We start from the raw sequence: 17717 nt of genomic DNA on the forward strand, positions 1-17717 counted from the left end.
TATAGTCCCAGCTACTTGGGAGGCTGAGGCAGGAGAATTGCTTGAGCCCAGGAGGTGGAGGTTGCAGGGAGCCGAGATGGCACCACTGCACTTCAGCCTGGGCGAGAAATTAAGACCCTGTCTCAAAAATAATAAAACGATAGTAAAAATAATAACGTATAAACATGAAAGTAATAGGCACAAGTCTTAAGTTTGGAAAAACCAGCATTAACAATCTTCACAAGAAGCTACAAGATAGAGACTATCACCCCTTTTGACAAATGAGGAAACTGAGGCTGAAGAGGAAAAGATATTTACCCACAGTCCCACAGGGGTTGAGGGACAGGTAGGTGTCAACACAGACCACAATAGCTCAGCCCCAGGCCTGTTCCCCACCCTCTTTCCATCCTTTGCAGACAGCTGGCCCGACAGGGCCCTTGGGCAGTGAGCCCCGGAGCTGGAGCTGGAGCAGGCCCATGCCCGTATTTGCCCAAGCTCTTGGCTCTCCCTCACCCTCCCAGGCTGCAAACACAGATGTTCCTTTTGCTTTTTCCCTTTTTCAGCCACAGTAACTCCTGGTCCCTCGCAGCGCCTGCCAAACTCCACATTCCTGGCAAGAACTGCAGACAAGCAGGACAGGAGGGGCTCCCTGGAGCTGGCCCCGTGCAGCCCTGAGTTCACTCACCTTGAAGCATGCTCCGGTAGGCCGTGTCTGCGATGGCGTGGATGTGAGGCGGCATCTCGTGCCTCTTCTTGCCCTTGTACATGTCGACGATCTTCTCCTAGTAGATGGGCAGGTGTTTATAGGGGTTGACCACCACGCAGAAGAGGCCAGAGTATGTCTGCAGACAGAGAACCCAGCTTACTTCCAGACCTCCTCCCGGGTAGACAGATCGCACAGAAGCACTCAGTATTCTCATGTTAGAGATGGGGAAACTGGAGCTTGGAGTCTTAGTGGAAACCCTGGGCCTCACTGATATTCCAGGTATGGGGGAAGAGGAGAAAGGGCGAGAGTGGGTTTCCAGGGTGCCTATATTTTGCAACTGTGGGGGTTTTGTGTTTGTTTTGAGATGGGGTCTCACTCTGTCACCTAGGCTGGAGTGCAGTGGTGTGAACATGACTCACTGCAACCTTGACCTTTCTGGACTCAGGTGATCCTCCTACCTCAGCCTCCTGAGTAGCCAGGACTACAGGCGGGTGCCACCAGGCCTGGCTGATGTTTATATTTTCTGTAGAGACATGGGTTTCACCGTGTTGCTCAGGCTGGTCTCAAATTCCTGGGCTCAAGCGATTCTCCCATTTCAGCCTCCCAAAGCACTGGGATTATGGGTGTGAGCCATTGCACCTGGCCAAACTGTGGAGTTTTGAAGAGCTCTGGGTTCAAATCTCAGCTCCACTCCTCCGAGCTGCCACTTTACCTCCCTGGACCTCACTGGCTTAAATAACAGCCACCGTTCATTGAGCACTTACTATGGGTTGGGCACCAAACTAAGCACTACGCAGGATCTTTTTTGGATGCTGACAATCGTATTAAATGCTCATCATTTAACAGGTGGCACAGAAAATGAACAGTGTGCTTAAGATATTAACTCAGGAACATTTAATAAAGAAAGTGTTTACAGATATGTGTGCAGAATTAAAGAAACCCAACCAGTGATGGGAGCAGTTAAGTCTGAAGTGCAAGAACAGAAGAGAATGTTGTTTACTTTTTTTTTTTTTAAGACAGGGTCTTGCTCTGTCGCCCAGGCTGCAGTGTAGTGGGGTGATCTTGGCTCACCTACAACCTTGAGTTTCTGGGCTTAAGTGATCCTCTCGCCTCAGCCTCCCAAGTAGGTGGTACCACAGGTGTGCACAACCATGCCCAGGTAATTTTTATTTTGTTTTTTGTAGAGACAGGGTTTCACCATATTGCCCAGGCTGGTCTCGAACTCCTGAGCTGAGGCGATGCGCCAGTCTCAGCCTCCCAAAGTGCTGGGATTACAGGTGGGAGCCACCGCACCCAGCCAGAGAGGGTATGTTGTTAACTGAACATTGGAGGCATAGAAAGCCACACACCCCTAAAAAGGGGCTGTCCAGAGGGATCCGCAGTCATATAGAAACACAGCTGCCGAAACTGTGGTCCAGGAGGGAGGGAGGAAAATAATAATAATCCTCCAAGCTCTCTCTCCTCCCACTACCCTCTGATCTCTTTCTGGGACCTCCCAATGTCCATATCTAAGAACAAACCCCAGTGACTCAGTCTCTAGAAGATGGCAGAGGCATCTCCTCATGGCATCTTCACAACTACTCAGTAACAGTGATTTCCCCACCGCCTGTTTGACAGGAGGGCAAAGTGAGGCATGGTGAGGTTGTCACCAGGTTACACAGCTGGAGGGAAGTTGGGAACTAGAACTCCTGTTTACCCCACAGCGCCTGCTCCTGATCATTAATACCTTCCCCATCTGCAAAACAGAGACAAACACTGACATGAGCTCTCCAATGTGGATGAAGCTTGAAAATATGCCTAGTGAAAGAAGCCAGGCACGAAAGGTCACGTACTCTATCATCTCATTTATGTGAAGTGTCTAGAGTAGGCAAAGCCATGGAGACAGAAAACAGACTCGTGGTTCCCAGGGGCTGGAAAGAGGCGGGAAATGAGGAGGAACTGCTCATGGGTATAAGGTTTCCTTTTGAGGCTATAAAAATGCTCTGGGGCCAAGTGTAGTGGCTCATGCCTGTAATCCCAGCACTTTGGGAGGCCAAGGTGGGAGGATTGCTTCAGGCTAAGTGTTTGAGACCAGCTCAGGCAACAACAGCCAGACCCCCTCTCTACAAAAAAAAAAAAAAAAAATAGCTGGCCATGGTGGTGATCACCTGTAGTCCCGGCTACTTGGGAGGCTGAGTCAGAAGGATTGCTTGATCCCAGGAGCTCAAGGTTATAGTGAGCTATGATTGTACCATTGCATTCTAGCCCCTGGGTGACAGAGCAAGACCCTGTCTTGAAATTGATAGCTGTACAACATTGTGAATGCACTTAATGGCACTGTTTTCTTTAAAATGTTTAAAATGGTAAATTTTATGTTATATGCACTTTACCATTTAAAAAATAGCAGTCCTCTCCTACTGGGTGAATAGGAGCATCTGAAAATAATCAGATCAGGGACGGAGGAGTCAAGGCACAAGGCAAGTCCCGCCATGCTGTACGTGATAAGGCACTATTGTCATGATTTTTCCTTACTGGATACTAGATTTTCCCATGGTTGAGGTCACAGTTCAGGAGACAGGCTCCAACCCGTCTCACAGGAACTGCTTTCCCCAAACGATAAACATCAGTACTGCCCAAGACTCTGATGGCCATAAAGCGTATCCTCTTCCCTGCAAGTGACTTAGGGAGAACCACAGATCCATCTCTCAGTTACAGCTAGGGTGAACCAAGCAACAGAGGGTTAAGTGACTTGACCGAGGTCACCAAAGAAGATCCTGGCAGCACCAAGCCCAGCCTGGCCCACCCCCAGGTATGAGCATGGTCCATTATGCTATCCAGCCTAGGCCCATCCGACAGAAACAGAAACTACTGATCGTTCGTTCATTCATTCATTCATTCATTCATTCATTCATTCATTCTGTATGTCCCAGATGCCATGCAAAAGGTGCTAGGACTACATTAGAACATTAAAAAAACACAGGATCCCAGCCCTCAAGGGGCTTTTAGTCAAGGGCTGGAGCCAATTAGAGAGTGGGAAAGTCTGGCTGGGTGTGGTGGCTCACAACTGTAATCCCAGCACTTTGGGAGGTCAAGGCAGGAAGATTGCTCGAGCCCAGAAGTCTGAGACCAGCTTGGGCAGCACAGTGAGACCCCCATCTCTATAAGAAATTTAAAAATTAGCTGGGCATGGTGGCATTTACCTGTAGTCCCAGCCACTTGGGAGGCTGAGGTGGGAGGTTTGCTTAAGCCTGGGAAGTTGAGGTTGCAGTAAGCCGTGATTGTGCCATGCACTCCAGCCTGGGTGACATGGTAAGACCTTGTCTCAAAAAAAAAAAAAAAAAAAAAAAGAAAGAAAAAGAGAGAGTGGGAAGGTCCTTCCAGGGCTCAGTCTGCTCAGGGACAATGGTATGTAATGTCTGCGGGTGCTGCGGAGGAATGATATTCTTTGAAGGTACAGGATTGTTGGGCGCAGTGGTTCACACCTATGATCCCAGCACTTTGGGAGACCAAGGAGGGCAGATTGCTCACACTCAGGAGTTCAAGACCAACCTAGGCAACACAGTGAGACCCTGTTTCTACCAAAAATACAAAAAATTAGCAGGGCATGGTGGCATATGCCTGTAGTCCCAGCTACTCGGCAGGCTGAGGCAGGAGAATCGCCTGAACCTGGGAGGTGGAGGGAGGTTGTAGTGAGCCAAGGTGGTACCACTGCACTCCAGCCTGGGTGACAGAGGGAGACCCCATCTCAAAAAAACAAAAAAGGAAAGAAACAGGATTGATGGAGACAGAGGTTCTCACATCCCCTAAAAGGAGCATGAATGAGTCAACATATGCCTGTCTAAATAGCCATCAACCATTTACTGAGCACCTACTATATATCACATCTGTGTCAGAGGCTGGAGATGAAGAAATCAATGATAGCTCCTGCCCTCAAAAAACTTAAATCAGAGGGGGAGACAAGTACATTAAAACGGGTCATAAGAACAGAGAATGATAGGAACAAGGAAGGGAAGGCCCTAACCCACGTTGGGGGTGGTCAGGTAAACCTCCAGGTGGGGAGGTATTCCCTGCGCTGAGTCTTAAAGGACAACAAGGTGTTAACCAGCTCAGGACAAAGCAGGGACATGGGCAGAAAAACAGGACACGGGGTCCCTGGGGGTGAACTATAAGCAGCTTGGTATAAGCAGCTCCACTGGACCGAAATGGAGAAGCAAAGCAAGGGTGAGAGGTAAGCAGGGCCCAGGAGCAACATCCAGTGTGGTGGGACTGGGAGTGGGGGGCTGCCTGCCTGGACACCCCTCTTCCCCATTCCATCACCCAGGACCCTCCCACCCATCCAGCAAACACCAGCTGCAAGTGCCTTGAGGCCGGGGAACCCCCTCTTTCTCCTCTTCAGTCCCAGCACAGGCCTTGGTATAGAATAGGTGCTAACTAAATGCTTGCTAAATGCAAACCAGGGGAATAAATTAATTATACAGCTTCCTGAGAGCAGGGACAGCCTGACTTCACCTCCGTGACCTGGGGGCCTTGCACGGCAGCAGTAGGTACTCAGTGGACTGCATTGAGCCAGGCCAGGGGCCATGTCCGGTTCAATCGGTGTCCCCTGTCCCCAGGACAAGCCTCCCAAAGAGAAGCGCCCAGTCCGTGGTCACCTGAACAAAGGTCAATCAAGCCCCACCCTCCTTCAGGCCTCGACTCCATCTCCAGCTCCTCTGGGGCTATGTCCACTGCCACGCCCCTTTTGAATGTAGGTATCATTTACAGCCCAACCTGTCCTCACTCAAGCCCTTGACTTGGAGGCAGTAAAGGGCAGTAGCTAAGGGCTCAGAACTGGGTATGGGGTACTTGAATTTGAACCTTCACTCTACTACTTCTTTGCTGTGTGACCCTGGGCAAGTCCCTTAACCTCTCTGAGTCTCACTTATCCTCATCTACAAAACAGGGAGGCATACGAACAAGCCCTTCATAGATGTGCTGCGAGATAATGCTCGAAAAGCATTTAGCATGGCGGCTGGTATGTAGTAGGTGCTCAATCAATGTTATTTAGTGACTCTTACTATGCTCCCTTCATTTCACGAGAGGGAAAGTCTTGCCACCTTAGAGCCTTCAATATGCTGTTCTCTCCACTTGGAACACTTTTCCCCTCATCTTCCCACAGCTGGTTCCCTCTCATCTTTTAGAACTCTGCCTAAATGTTACCTCCTGGACTGTGACCCACACACTACTGTATCTCCTGCACCCCACACAGTGCCAGGGACAGGGTAGACACTCAGTCAGCTGTAATCCCAGCACTTCGGGTGGCCAAGGAGGTCAGATCACTTGAGGTCAGGAGTTCGAGACCAGCCTGGCCAACATGGCAAAACCCCGTCTCTACTAAAAATACAAAAATTAGCCAGGCATGATGGCAGGCGCCTGTAATCCCAGCTAGTCGGGAGGCCGAGGTAGGAGAATCACTTGAACCCAGGAGGTGGAAGTTATAGTGAGCTGAGATCATGGTGCTGCACTCCAGCCTGGGCAACAGAGTGAGACTCTTAAAAAAAAAAAAAAAGAAGGAAGGAAGGAAGGAAAGTAAGAAAGAAAGGAAGAAAGAGAGATAGAGAAAAGAAAATAATAAAAGGAATTTTTAAAAAGAAGGAAGAGGCCGGGCATGGTGGCTCACACCTTTAATGCCAGCACTTTGGGAAATCGAGGAGGTCAGATCACTTGAGGTCAGGAGTTTGAGAACAGCCTGGCTAACATGGCAAAACCCCATCTTTACTAAAAACACAAAAATTAGCTGGGTGTGGTGGTGCGTTGCCTGTAATCCCAGCTACTCAGGAGGCTGAGGCAGGAGAGTCACCTGAACCAAGGAGGCAGAGGTTATGTGAGCCGAGATCATGCCACCACACTCCAGCCTGGGTGACAAAGTGAGACTGTCTCAAAGAAAAAAAAAAAAAAAAGAATAAAATGAATTTTTAAAAAGAAGGACCACACTGCCTTTTCAACTCCATCACCAGCTTCTGAAAGAGGAATATGACTTTCATCCTCTCTGTTTGGGACATCTCTCCCAGTGCCATGCACACAACAAGCATTTAATCCATACTTCCAGGTAGATCTGAATCTCTGCTGAGTTCTGTAAAAGCTTTCTAAGCAAGCCAGGGTATGACGATGGAGCAAAGGTAAGACTGGTGCAGGCAGCTGCACATCTCACGGCAGGGCCGTGGGGCTTCAGCATCTGGCTCTTCCTCCCACATCATTCAGCCACTTCTCCTTCACATAGTTGGCTGTGTTTCTGCCTCTCTGGCCCCATGAGCCCCTCTCCAGCTGGTTAAATTCAGAGGTTTCAACATCCCAGCCTCCTGTGTCCCAGCCGGCATCTCATGGGCCCTGTGCCACCAGCAAGTCCCAGCTGCAGGCCCAGGATTTCCCTCTTGTGACCGTATTAGGAAGCAGCTCCAGTTTTTCTCTGACGCTTTATATGGTCAGCCACAGAGCCCTGAGCAGGGGGTGCTCCCAGGGCCTGCAGCAGAAATGAGGAACAGGGAGGGAAGGGAGGGAAGTGGAAGGAACACTGGCTTTCAGACACACAGGGATAGCCAGGTGCAGTGGCTCACACCTGTAATCCCGGCACTTTGGGAGGCCAAGGTGGGTGGATCACCTGAGGTCAAGAGTTCGAGACCAGCCCGGCCAACACAGTGAAACCTCATCTCTACTAAAAATACAAAAATTAGCAAGGTGTGGTGGCGCGTGCCTGTAGTCCCAGCTACTCGGGAAGCTGAGGGAGGAGAACTGCTTGAACTCAGGTGGCAGAGGTTGCAGTGAGCTGAGACTGTGCCACTCCACTCCAGCCTGGGTGATAGAGCGAGACTTGGTCTCAAAAAAAAAAAAAAAAAAAAAAAAAAAAGACACACAGGCCTGGGCAGAGTGTTGGCTTTGCCTTATCACCTGCCTGACTTGTGCATACAGACCTACCCCTGAGTTTCCTCAGTAAAGCGATGGATAATCACGGCTTCTTTATGAAGCTGCAGTGCAATATCACGGCTTTCTAAATACCCAACCTAGAGACAGACGTGGTCCACCAAGCACGTGCTTTTGCTGCAGCCTTGCTTTTAAGAGCAAAAAGACTAGAAACAACCTAAATACCTGTCAATAGCAGACAGGTTTAATCATTATGGTTCATCCCTATAGCAGAAGACTGTGCAGTGGCCCTGTCTCTACTACCATGGATGAATGGCTAAAATACACAGTTAGATGCAAAGATTGAGACACACAACAGCTGGGGCCTGTGCTGCCATTTTGGAGGGGTGCAGGAGAGGCTCTCTATGTGGCTGCATGTGTATAAAACATCACTGGAGGCTGGATGGAGCAGCTCACACCTGTAATTGTAGCACTTTGGGAGGCTGAGGTGGGTGGATCACTTGAGGTCAGGAGTTCAAGACCAGCCTGGCTAACATGGCAAAAACCCATCTTTACAAAAAATACAAAAATCAGCTGGGTGTGGTGATGCACACCTGTAATCCCAGCTACTCAGGAGGCTGGGGCAGGATGATCGCTTGAATCCAGAAGGCATAGGTTGCAGGAGCCGAGATCGCACCATTGCACTCCAGACTGGGTGACAGAGTGAGACTTTATCACAAAAAAAGCAATAGGCTGGGCACAGTGGCTTAAGCCTGTAATCCCAGCACTTTGGCAGGCCGAGGCAGGTGGATCACCTGAGGTCAGGAGATCGAGACCAGCCTGGCCAACATGGCAAAACCCCCTCTCTACTAAAAATACAAAAATTAGCTTGGTGTGGTGGTGCACGCCTGTAGTCTCAGCTACTTGGGAGGCTGAGGGAAGAGAATTGCTTGAACCTGGGAGGGGGGAGCTGTTGCAGTGAGCCAAGATCATGCCACTGCACTCCAGTCTGGGTGACAGAGTGAGACTCCATCTCGAAAAATAATATAAATAAATAAATAACACGACTGGAGGGCTACATACGTAACCAGCAACCACAGTGTCTCTAAGAAGGGGAACTGGAAGGGCGAGAAATAGGAACAAAGGGGGAAGTTCTATATTCCCTTATACACTATTTTATTTCATATTTGCATGTCTTACCTATTCAAAAACATATTTTAAGTCTGACTAGATAGTTATGAACAGACAGAAAAAACTATAAGGTAGGGTTAAGTGGAAAAAAATCATACTGCAAAACATACAAGGAGTGACTTTTTCTTATGTTTGGTATGTGTGTGTGTGTGTGTGTGTGTGTTTGTGTGTATATATACATGAACCTGTGAATCATGTTTGCCTCCAGGGAAGAGGGCTGCTTTTTGTGATACATACTTATTTTTAAATATTCTCCTGAGGTCTTTGCATAGATTATCCTTGTATTACTGGAGGAGGTTCTTTGAAGCAATAATGACTTGAAAGATCAGAAGGCTGGGTGCAGTGGCTCATGCCTGTAATCCCAGCATGTTGGGAGGCAGAGGTGGGAGGATCATCTGAGTTCAGGAGTTCAAGACCAACCTGGCCAACACGGTGAAACCACTTCTCTACTAAAAATACAAAAATTAGCTGGGCATGGTGGCATGTGCTTGTAATCTCAGCTACTGGGAGGCTGAGGCAGGAGAATCGCTTGAACTCAGGAAATGGAGTTTGCAGTGAGCCAAGATCACACCACTGCTCTCCAGCCTGGGTGACAGAGCGAGACTCCATCTAAAAAAAAAAAAACATCAGAAGGGCTAATTCCTGGGGCTTGACAAAGGGCAGCTTCCAGTTATAGTGTCTTTCTACCCTCTAGGGACCAGTGCAGTGGCTGGCACCCAGGAGGCCTCTGTTCACAATCTGCTTGTTCCTTGTGTCCCTGGGTGGACACTGCTTCCAGAGTAGGCTAAGATTGCTGGGCCAGGTCTCTAAGGTAGAAAAATTGTCACCTGCTAAAGTTTGGAAGGAGGGCTTCTCCTGACCCCCTGGGCATTCCAGAAGCAGAACCAGAACTGGAAAAATGTCCTTTGGGGTTCACGGGTCGGGGACTTGGGCTTGGAGTTCCAATGAGCAGGGGGGCCCATCCACCTTGACTCTGGATCATGATTTTCCCAACCCCAGAGGTTTGGTATAGGGTGGAGGGTCCCACTGTCTACAGAGACAAAGCAGGTAAGGCATGAGTGAAGCAGGGCGTGTGTGAGCGAAAAAAAGAGGTGCCACGGTCAATGGCTACCAGGGTCTGGGAGACGACAGGGAGTGGTGGGGTCTGTAGAAAAGCAGAGAGCATAAAGCCCATCTCACAGGGACTGCTACTCGCACTCTGCATTCTGCAGTGTCAGGTCCTCTGCTTTTTCGAGCAATGCCAGAAACAGATTTCTTTTTTTGATATATTAAGTTAACTCAATTTAAAAACAAAAATCACTCCTCTGTGTTAGCAGGTTGTAATCATTAGTCTAGCACCTAGTTAGGTGCCCAAGGAATCATAATAAAAGGTTCAATTCCTTCTTGCTCTGCACTTAAAGCTTGTCTACCTCAAAGCTAACAAGGCCTCTGGCACTGTCCCCTCCTGCTCCAGCCCACGACCATCACCTTCTGCTCTAAGCCTATTACCCCAAGAGCCCTTTGCTACTAATCATAGGTAGTCACCCTGGCCCTGGACTCACACAGACCTTGTCTGAATCCCAGCTCTGCCCACTTTCCAGTGATGGGACTAAGCACATCTGAGCTTCAGCATCCTCATCTTTTTTTTTTTTTTTTTTTTGAGATGTAGTCTCACTCTGTCACCCAGGCTGGAGTGCAGTGGCACAATATCATGCCTGTAATCCTAACACTTTGGGAGGCCGAAGGGGTGTGGATTGCTTGAGCTCAGGAGTTCGAGATCTGTTTGGGCAATACGGTGTGACCCCACCTCTACCAAAAACACAAAAAAATTAGCCGGGCATGGTGCTACGTGCCTGTAGTCCCAGCTACTAAGGAGACTGAGATAGGATCCCTTGAGTTCCAGGAGGCAGAGGTTGCAGTGAGCTGAGATCATACCACTGTACTCCAGCCTGGGCAACAGAGTAAGACCCCATCTCAAAAGAAAGAAAAAGAAAAAAGAAGACAGAAAGACAGAGAAAGAAAGAAAGAGAGAGGGAGGGAGGGAGGGAGGGAGGGAGGGAGGGGGGAGGGAGGGAGGAAGGAAGGAAGGAAGGAAGGAAGGAAGGAAGGAAGGAAGGAACTAACTCGAGGCAGACGAACTCAGCCAAAAGACAGCATTCAGGAGACCAAGGGACCCTTAGGACCAGGCATCAAAGCCATGCTCCCCGCCAGGTATGCCACAAACGGTCTTCAGCAGTTTAGGCAGACTGCTGGACATTGCTGAGCCCAGAACCTGCATCTCTAAGATAAGGAGAAAAGCCCCTCTGGCTTCTATAGACTCTTCTAGATCCAAGAGCACAGGAGGTCTGCCAGAACCTTCTCAAGGGCGCATCGTTTGAGGCGAGCCTTGCAGAACGGAGGAGAAAGTTTATCTTCATCACAGAGGGCAAAGTCATGCATGCCAGACCACGGACCTGGCATCACCTCACTACCCGCCTATTAACAAGAGTCATGCATGCTGCTATTATGGGCTGGGAGAGTAAGTTACTGTGCTCCCCCACCCCAACCCCTTTCCTTCTTTATCTTCTCCGTCATGGACAACGGTTTCTATTAAGCAATTAAACTGACCAGAAAGGAACAAGAGAAGAGCGGGGCCATCATCACAAGGCTGAAAGGATTTTAATCTAATCTGTCCAGAGAAGCACAGCAGGAATTTGAAGCTTTGATTCATTTATTTTTAATCTGCTGTCAGAAGATATTTTGGGTCTCAGGACCTTCATACGCCCTTTTTTTTCTGATTTCTATTTGAGGACAGCAGGTGAGATGAATACACAGGCCTGTCCTGAAACTCCCTAGATGGTGACGATACATCTTAGATGGAAGACCTGGGCCCCAAAGAGTCCAATTTTCCCTCTAGCTCCCTACAGACGGGCCTCTTTAGAAATATCCAACATACTGGCTGGGCGTGGTGGTTCAGGCATGTGATCCCAGCACTTTGGGAGGCCGAGGCAAGTGGATCACCTGAGGTCAGGAGTTGGAGACCAGCCTAGCCAACATGGTGAAACCCGTCTCTACTAAAAATACAAAAATCAGCCAGGCATGATGGCACATCCCTGCAATCCCAGCTACTCGGGAGGCTGAAGCAGGAGAATCACTTCAACCCGGGAGGTGGAGGTTGCAATGAGCCAAGATTGCTCCACTTCACTCCAGCCTGAGCAACAAAAGTGAAATTCCATCTCAAAAAAAAAAAAAAAAAGAAAGAAAAAGAAAATGTCCACCATACAAACAGCCCCAGATCAATACTTTTTCCATACAAACAGTGCCACAGACAAGAGACTTCCCCTACTTAAGAAAGTAAAGATACATTTTGCAACACTGCACCTCAGCTTCCTTCCCTAAAAGGGGCAAACATTTTTAACTCAGGGGATGCTGTGTTAAATAAAATACAATGTGTCAAGGTGCAGCACTTGGATTGGAGGACATATTTAACAGTTATGGCCAGGCACAGTGGCTCACACCTGTAATCCCAGCGCTGTGAGAAGTCAAGGCAGGAGATGGCTTGAGGCCAGGAGTTTGAGACCAGCCTGGGCAATATAGTGAGATCCCAGTCTCTACAGAAGTTTTTTTTTTTTAATTAGCCGGGTGTGGTGGTGCAGGCCTGTGGTCCACAGCTACTCAGGAAGCTGAGGTGAGAGGATCGCTTGAATCCAGGACTTGGAAGCTGTATTGAGCTACGATGGAACCACTGCACTCCAGCCTCAAAGACAGAGTAAGCCCCCATCTCAAAAAAAAAAAAAGAAAGTTATGAGTTGCTCAGTTGCTCACTCTTACCATTTGGCTCTTTAAAAAGCCACTCTAACTCCTTCTGAAATATCTATAAGGACAGTGGAAAAACGGCCTATCCCCATGACAGATTCTATACTACCCCTTACGAGGGGTATCTTTGGGGCTTCCTGAGATATATTACACAAGTCAACACTGAGCATTTCCAAATGGAAAAAAGAGCAAGACACTAAACTGTGTGCCCAATAGGCTTTTAAATATGTAAACAGATACCATGATCACAAAGAGACAAAGAATGCACCGCATCTCTGGTTAAGGACTAATTTTTCTGTTTTGTGTTCACTATGCTTTCTGAACTCTTCAAGTGTTCCATAGTGAACGTGTCTTAGTTTCCTAATTAGGAAAAGAATGTGCAGGACATTTTTAGAGATGACAAGGGGCTTTTTGTAATTTTCATTTGGCAAAATGTACAGACCAGGACCAAAGGGACAGAAGGATGCCAAGTGATGGAAGAAGAACATCTTACTAGTAAAATCAAAAGTGATCATGACCACAGCAAAAACCAATCTAGTAACACTTAACATTTTCAGTGCCTGCACTTAACATGTAGCAGGAAGTGTAATAAGTGCTTTCTATTTAGAGTAACCCACTCCATGAAGCTGGTACTATTTTTTTTTTTTTTTCTTTTTTTGAAACAGACAAGGTCTTGCTCTGTCACCCAGGCTAGAGTGCAGTGGCACAATCATAGCTCACTGCAGCCTTGAACTCCTGGGCTCAAGTGATCCTCCTGCCTCAGCCTCCCTGAGTAGCTGGGATTACGAGTACGCACCACTGCACCTGGCTAATTTATTTTTGCAGAGATGGGGTCTCTTTGTGTTGCCCAGGCTGGTCTCAAACTCCTGGGCTCAAGTGAGCCACCTGCCTCAGTTTCTCAAAGTGCTGGGATTACAGGCATGAGCCACTATGCCCAGCTCCCAAGAGGCTGGCACTATTCTTGCATCCATTTTACAGAAAAGGAAACAAAGCTTCAGAGGCATGAGGTAACCTGCTCAAGGTTGAGCAAGGCCTTTCAGAGAGAAGAGATAGACATAGGCCGGGTTGGGTGACCTCTGCGCATCAGTCTGGCGACCCGTGCCCCACAACATCACACTCCAAGCCCCAATCATCTAGTCCAAGCAGTCCAACAGAACTTTCTATGATAATGGGAACATTCTGCACTTACGCTACCCAGTACACCAGCCACTAGCCACAGGTGGCTATTGACTACTTGACCTAGGGCCAATACAACAAAAGAAATAAATTTGTTATTTTTTATTTTCTTTTACTTATGTATTTATTTAGAGATGAAGTTTTGCTCTTATTGCCCAGGCTGGAGTACAATAACGCGATCTTGGCTCACTGCAACCTCCATCTCCCGGGTTCAAGCGATTCTCCTGCCTCGGCCTCCCAAGTAGCTGGGATTACAGGCGCACACCACCATGCCCAGCTAGTTTTTGTATTTTTAGTAGAGACGGGGTTTTACCATGTTGGCTAGGCTGGTCTAGAACTCCTGACCTCAGGTGATCCACCCACCTTGGCCTCCCAAAGTGCTGGGATTACAGGTGTGAGCCCACGCACCTAGCCAATAAATTTTTTAATGTTTCTTTTTTTTGTTTGTTTGTTTGTTTGAGATGGAGTTTCGCTCTTATTGCCCAGGCTGGAGTGCAATGGCACCATCTCGGCTCACTGCAACCTCTGCCTCCCGGGTTCAAGCAATTCTCCTGCCTCAGCCTCTCAAGTAGCTGGGATTACAGATGTGCACTACCATGCCCGGCTAATTTTGGCATTTTTAGTAGAGACAGGGTTTCATCATGTTGGCCAGGCTGGTCTCAAACTCCTGACCTCAAGTGATCTACCCGCCTTGGCCTCCCAGCGTGCTGGGATTACAGGCTTGAGTCGCCAAACCTGGTCTAATGTTTCTTTTAATTAATTTAAATCTAAATTTAGTTAGCCACGAGTGGCCAGTGGCTACGATATTGTGCCATCTCTAGTCCACTCTGTTCTGCAAGTCTACCTAAAATAGTCCTACGACCAACCTGAACATTCCCCTCTGTGACAAGGAAGGCCTCCCTAAAACCTAGCCACATCCTCATGTCTCCTACCCACCTGGCTGCCAAGACAAACCAGCCTTTCCAAAGTGGTTATGAGCTCTTCTTTACTTTCAAGAGGAAGGAAGGACAGAGAATGATGCCAATGAAATCTGTTGAGAGTTTATCATACATCTTGGCACTTGGCACATGTGATGACATGGGATTGTCACACCTCCTGTCTGTAATGAGGGTGATTATTCCCATTTTACGGATAGGAAAACCGAGGCTTCGAGAGGGTAAATAACCTCTTCAAGGGCTGAGATGTGAACCCACCTTGGAATGATTCCACCTCATCTTGCAATCTCCCTCAATCAAACCTTCAGCCTCCCATTTCCTTTTTTTTTCTTGAGACAGAGTCTTATTCTGTTACCCAGGCTGGAGTGCAGTGGTACAGTCTTGGCTCACTGCACCTCCACCTCCTGGATTCAAGCAATTCCTCTGCCCCAGCCTCCCCAGTAGCTGGGATTACAGATGCGCACCACCACCCTTGGCTACTTTTTGTATTTTTAGTAGAGACGGCATTTCACCATGTTGGCCAGCGTGGTCTCGAACTTCTGACCTCAGGTGATCCGCCCACCTCGGCCTCCCAAAGTGCTGGGAGTATAGGCATGAGCCACTGTGCCCAGCCCTCCCAACACATTTCTAATGCCTACTTTCCTTATGAGGCCAGGGGCAGGTACCTGGCTGCCTGCAATACTCACATATATTAGCCCTGAGAAGTACCGCTCCCTCAGGTTGTGTAGCACGGAGGCTTCGTTGAGGCATGTCAGCTCCGCCATGTCCTCCACCTTGGAGAACTTGGGTGGGTTCATCTTCTGGATGTCATCTTTCCCAACCGTGACCTTCTTGCCATTCTCCACCAGCTCCACAACCACCTCATCCCCCTTCTCCTCCTTAATGCTGGCTGCCTCGAAGCCCTGCTTCTCCGAGGCGACCCAGACGAGCCTCTTGGCGGCCCAGTCAGCCTGGGCCACTGGGCTGTTGATGAAGTTTTTGTCCACAAAGAGGAACTTCTCATCGTCACTGAGTTGGCCCTTCTGCGCCATGGTGCCTTGTTGGTCCCCTGTGGAATAAGGTAACAGGGTCAGAATCAGACCACAACCAAGCCCGGAAGACAGACCGACCACTCACCTTGCCCTGTCTAGGAACTCGGTCTGCAGAGACATCCCACCAAGTACAAAGACCTGCAGTATTGTGTATGTGGTCAAAGAACAGAGACCACCCAAAGGCCCTTCAGAAAGGGATGTGTGTCATCGCCTAAAATACCAAAAGTCAGACAACCCAAATGTCCACCAACATAGAGCTGGATACATAAGCCATGCTATTTCCACACTGTGAAATTCTACCCAGTGCTCAGGAGGCAGGAAGTAGGGCTGGACAAGGTGGCTCACACCTGTAAACCCAACACTGTGGGAGGCCGAGGTGGGCGAATCACTTGAGGCCAGGAGTTCAAGACCAGCCTGGCCAACATGGTGAAACCCCGTCTCTATTGAAAATACAAAAATTAGCCAGGTGTGGTGGTGTGCACCCGTAATCCCAGCCACTTGGGAGGCTCAGGCAGAAGTGCTCAAACCCGGGAGGCAGAGGTTGCAGTGAGCCAAGATAGTGCCACTGCACTCCAGCCTGGGTGACAGAGCCAGACTCCATCTCAAAAAAAAAAAAAAAAAAAAAAAAAAAGAAGCCGGAAGTAAGTCTACACATGCTAATATGGGAAGATGGTCAAGTCTAACTGTGCGCTACAAAATAAGAGTCCTCATACGATTAAACATAGAATTACCCAGATTCCTTGAGCCCAGGAGTTGGAGACCAGCCTAAGCAACATGGCAAAACCTTGTCTCTACAAAAAATACAAAAAATTAGCCAGGCATGGTAGCGCACACCTGTAGTCTCAGCTACTTCGGAGGCTGAGGTGGGAGAATCACCTGAGCCTGAGAGGTCAAGATTGCAGTGAGCCAAGATCAAGCCACCACACTCCAGCCTGGGTGACAGAGTGAGACTCTGCCTTAAAAACAAACAAACAAACAAACAACCCAATGTATATAACTGGAAACTCAGGAAAAGGAAAAAAATTATGCAATAAAATAAATGAGTCTCAAAAGCATCATGCTCAGTGAAACAAACCAGAAAGGCCACATGCTCTATTATTCCTTCAATACAAAAAACTATTAGGCTGGTGCAAAAGTAAGTGTGGTTATTGAGATTGAAAGTAATGGCGGCCGGGCGCGGTGGCTCACACCTGTAATCTCAGCACCTTGGGAGGCTGAGGTGAGTGGATCACCTGAGGTCAGGAGTTCAAGACCAGCCTGGGCAACATGGGGAAACCCCCGTCTCTACTAAAAATACAAATATTAACACACCTGTAGTCCCAGCTACTCAGGAGGCTGAGGCAAGAGGATTGCTTGAACCCAGGAGGCGGAGGTTGCAGTGAGCTGAGATAGCGCCACTGCACTCCAGCCTCGGCGACAGAGCGAGACTCTGTCTTGAAAAAAAAAAAAGTAATGGCAAAATAGAAAAGGCATATCTATGGTGACAGGCAATCAAGAGTTGCCAGAGGAGGCCATGCACGGTGGCTCACACCTGTAATCCCAGCACTTTGGGAGGCCAAGGCAGGGGGATCACTTGAGGTCAGGAGTTTGAAACCAGCCTGCCCAATGTGGTAAAACCCCATCTCTACTAAAAATACAAAAATTAGTCGGGCATGCTGATGCACACCTGTAATCCCAGTTACTCAAAAAGCTGACGCAGGAGAATCACTTGAACCCGGGAGGCAGAGGCTGCAGTGAGCCGAGACTGCACCATTGCACTCCAGCCTGAGTGACAGAGTGAGACTCTGTCTCAAAAAAATTGAAAAAAAGAGTTGCCAGTGGCAAGGAAAGGAATGGATTAGTAAGAGGCACAGAAGAGGTACATAAGAGGTAAGAGGCACCACCTTTCGGGGTGATAAAAGTATTCCCTGTGGTCATGGTGGTGCTTACAAGACTGTATACATTTGTCAAAACTCATTAAGAATGTTCTATCCACTATAGGATGACTAAAGTGAACAATAAAATATTACATCGTTTCCAAGAGCTAGAAGAACAACATTGAATGCTCCCAACACAAAGAAATGATAAATG

The 17717-nt window shown here is 48.4% G+C and overlaps 1 protein-coding gene across 1 annotated transcript in view; it reads right to left on the bottom strand.

The window, feature by feature from the left end:
• LOC115933144 (myosin-11-like) overlaps window positions 1–17717 on the bottom strand; it is a gene marked incomplete at its 5' end in the record, with an annotated part of 88318 nt that overhangs the window by 66961 nt on the left and 3640 nt on the right. The window contains 2 exon segments of the mRNA XM_055364263.2: window positions 665–821; window positions 15303–15664. Of these exon segments, the coding sequence (XP_055220238.2) occupies window positions 665–821; window positions 15303–15664 (519 nt within the window).

The sequence above is a fragment of the Gorilla gorilla genome, chromosome 18, assembly GCF_029281585.2.
Source record: "Gorilla gorilla gorilla isolate KB3781 chromosome 18, NHGRI_mGorGor1-v2.1_pri, whole genome shotgun sequence".
NCBI classification, from domain to species: Eukaryota; Metazoa; Chordata; class Mammalia; order Primates; family Hominidae; genus Gorilla; species Gorilla gorilla.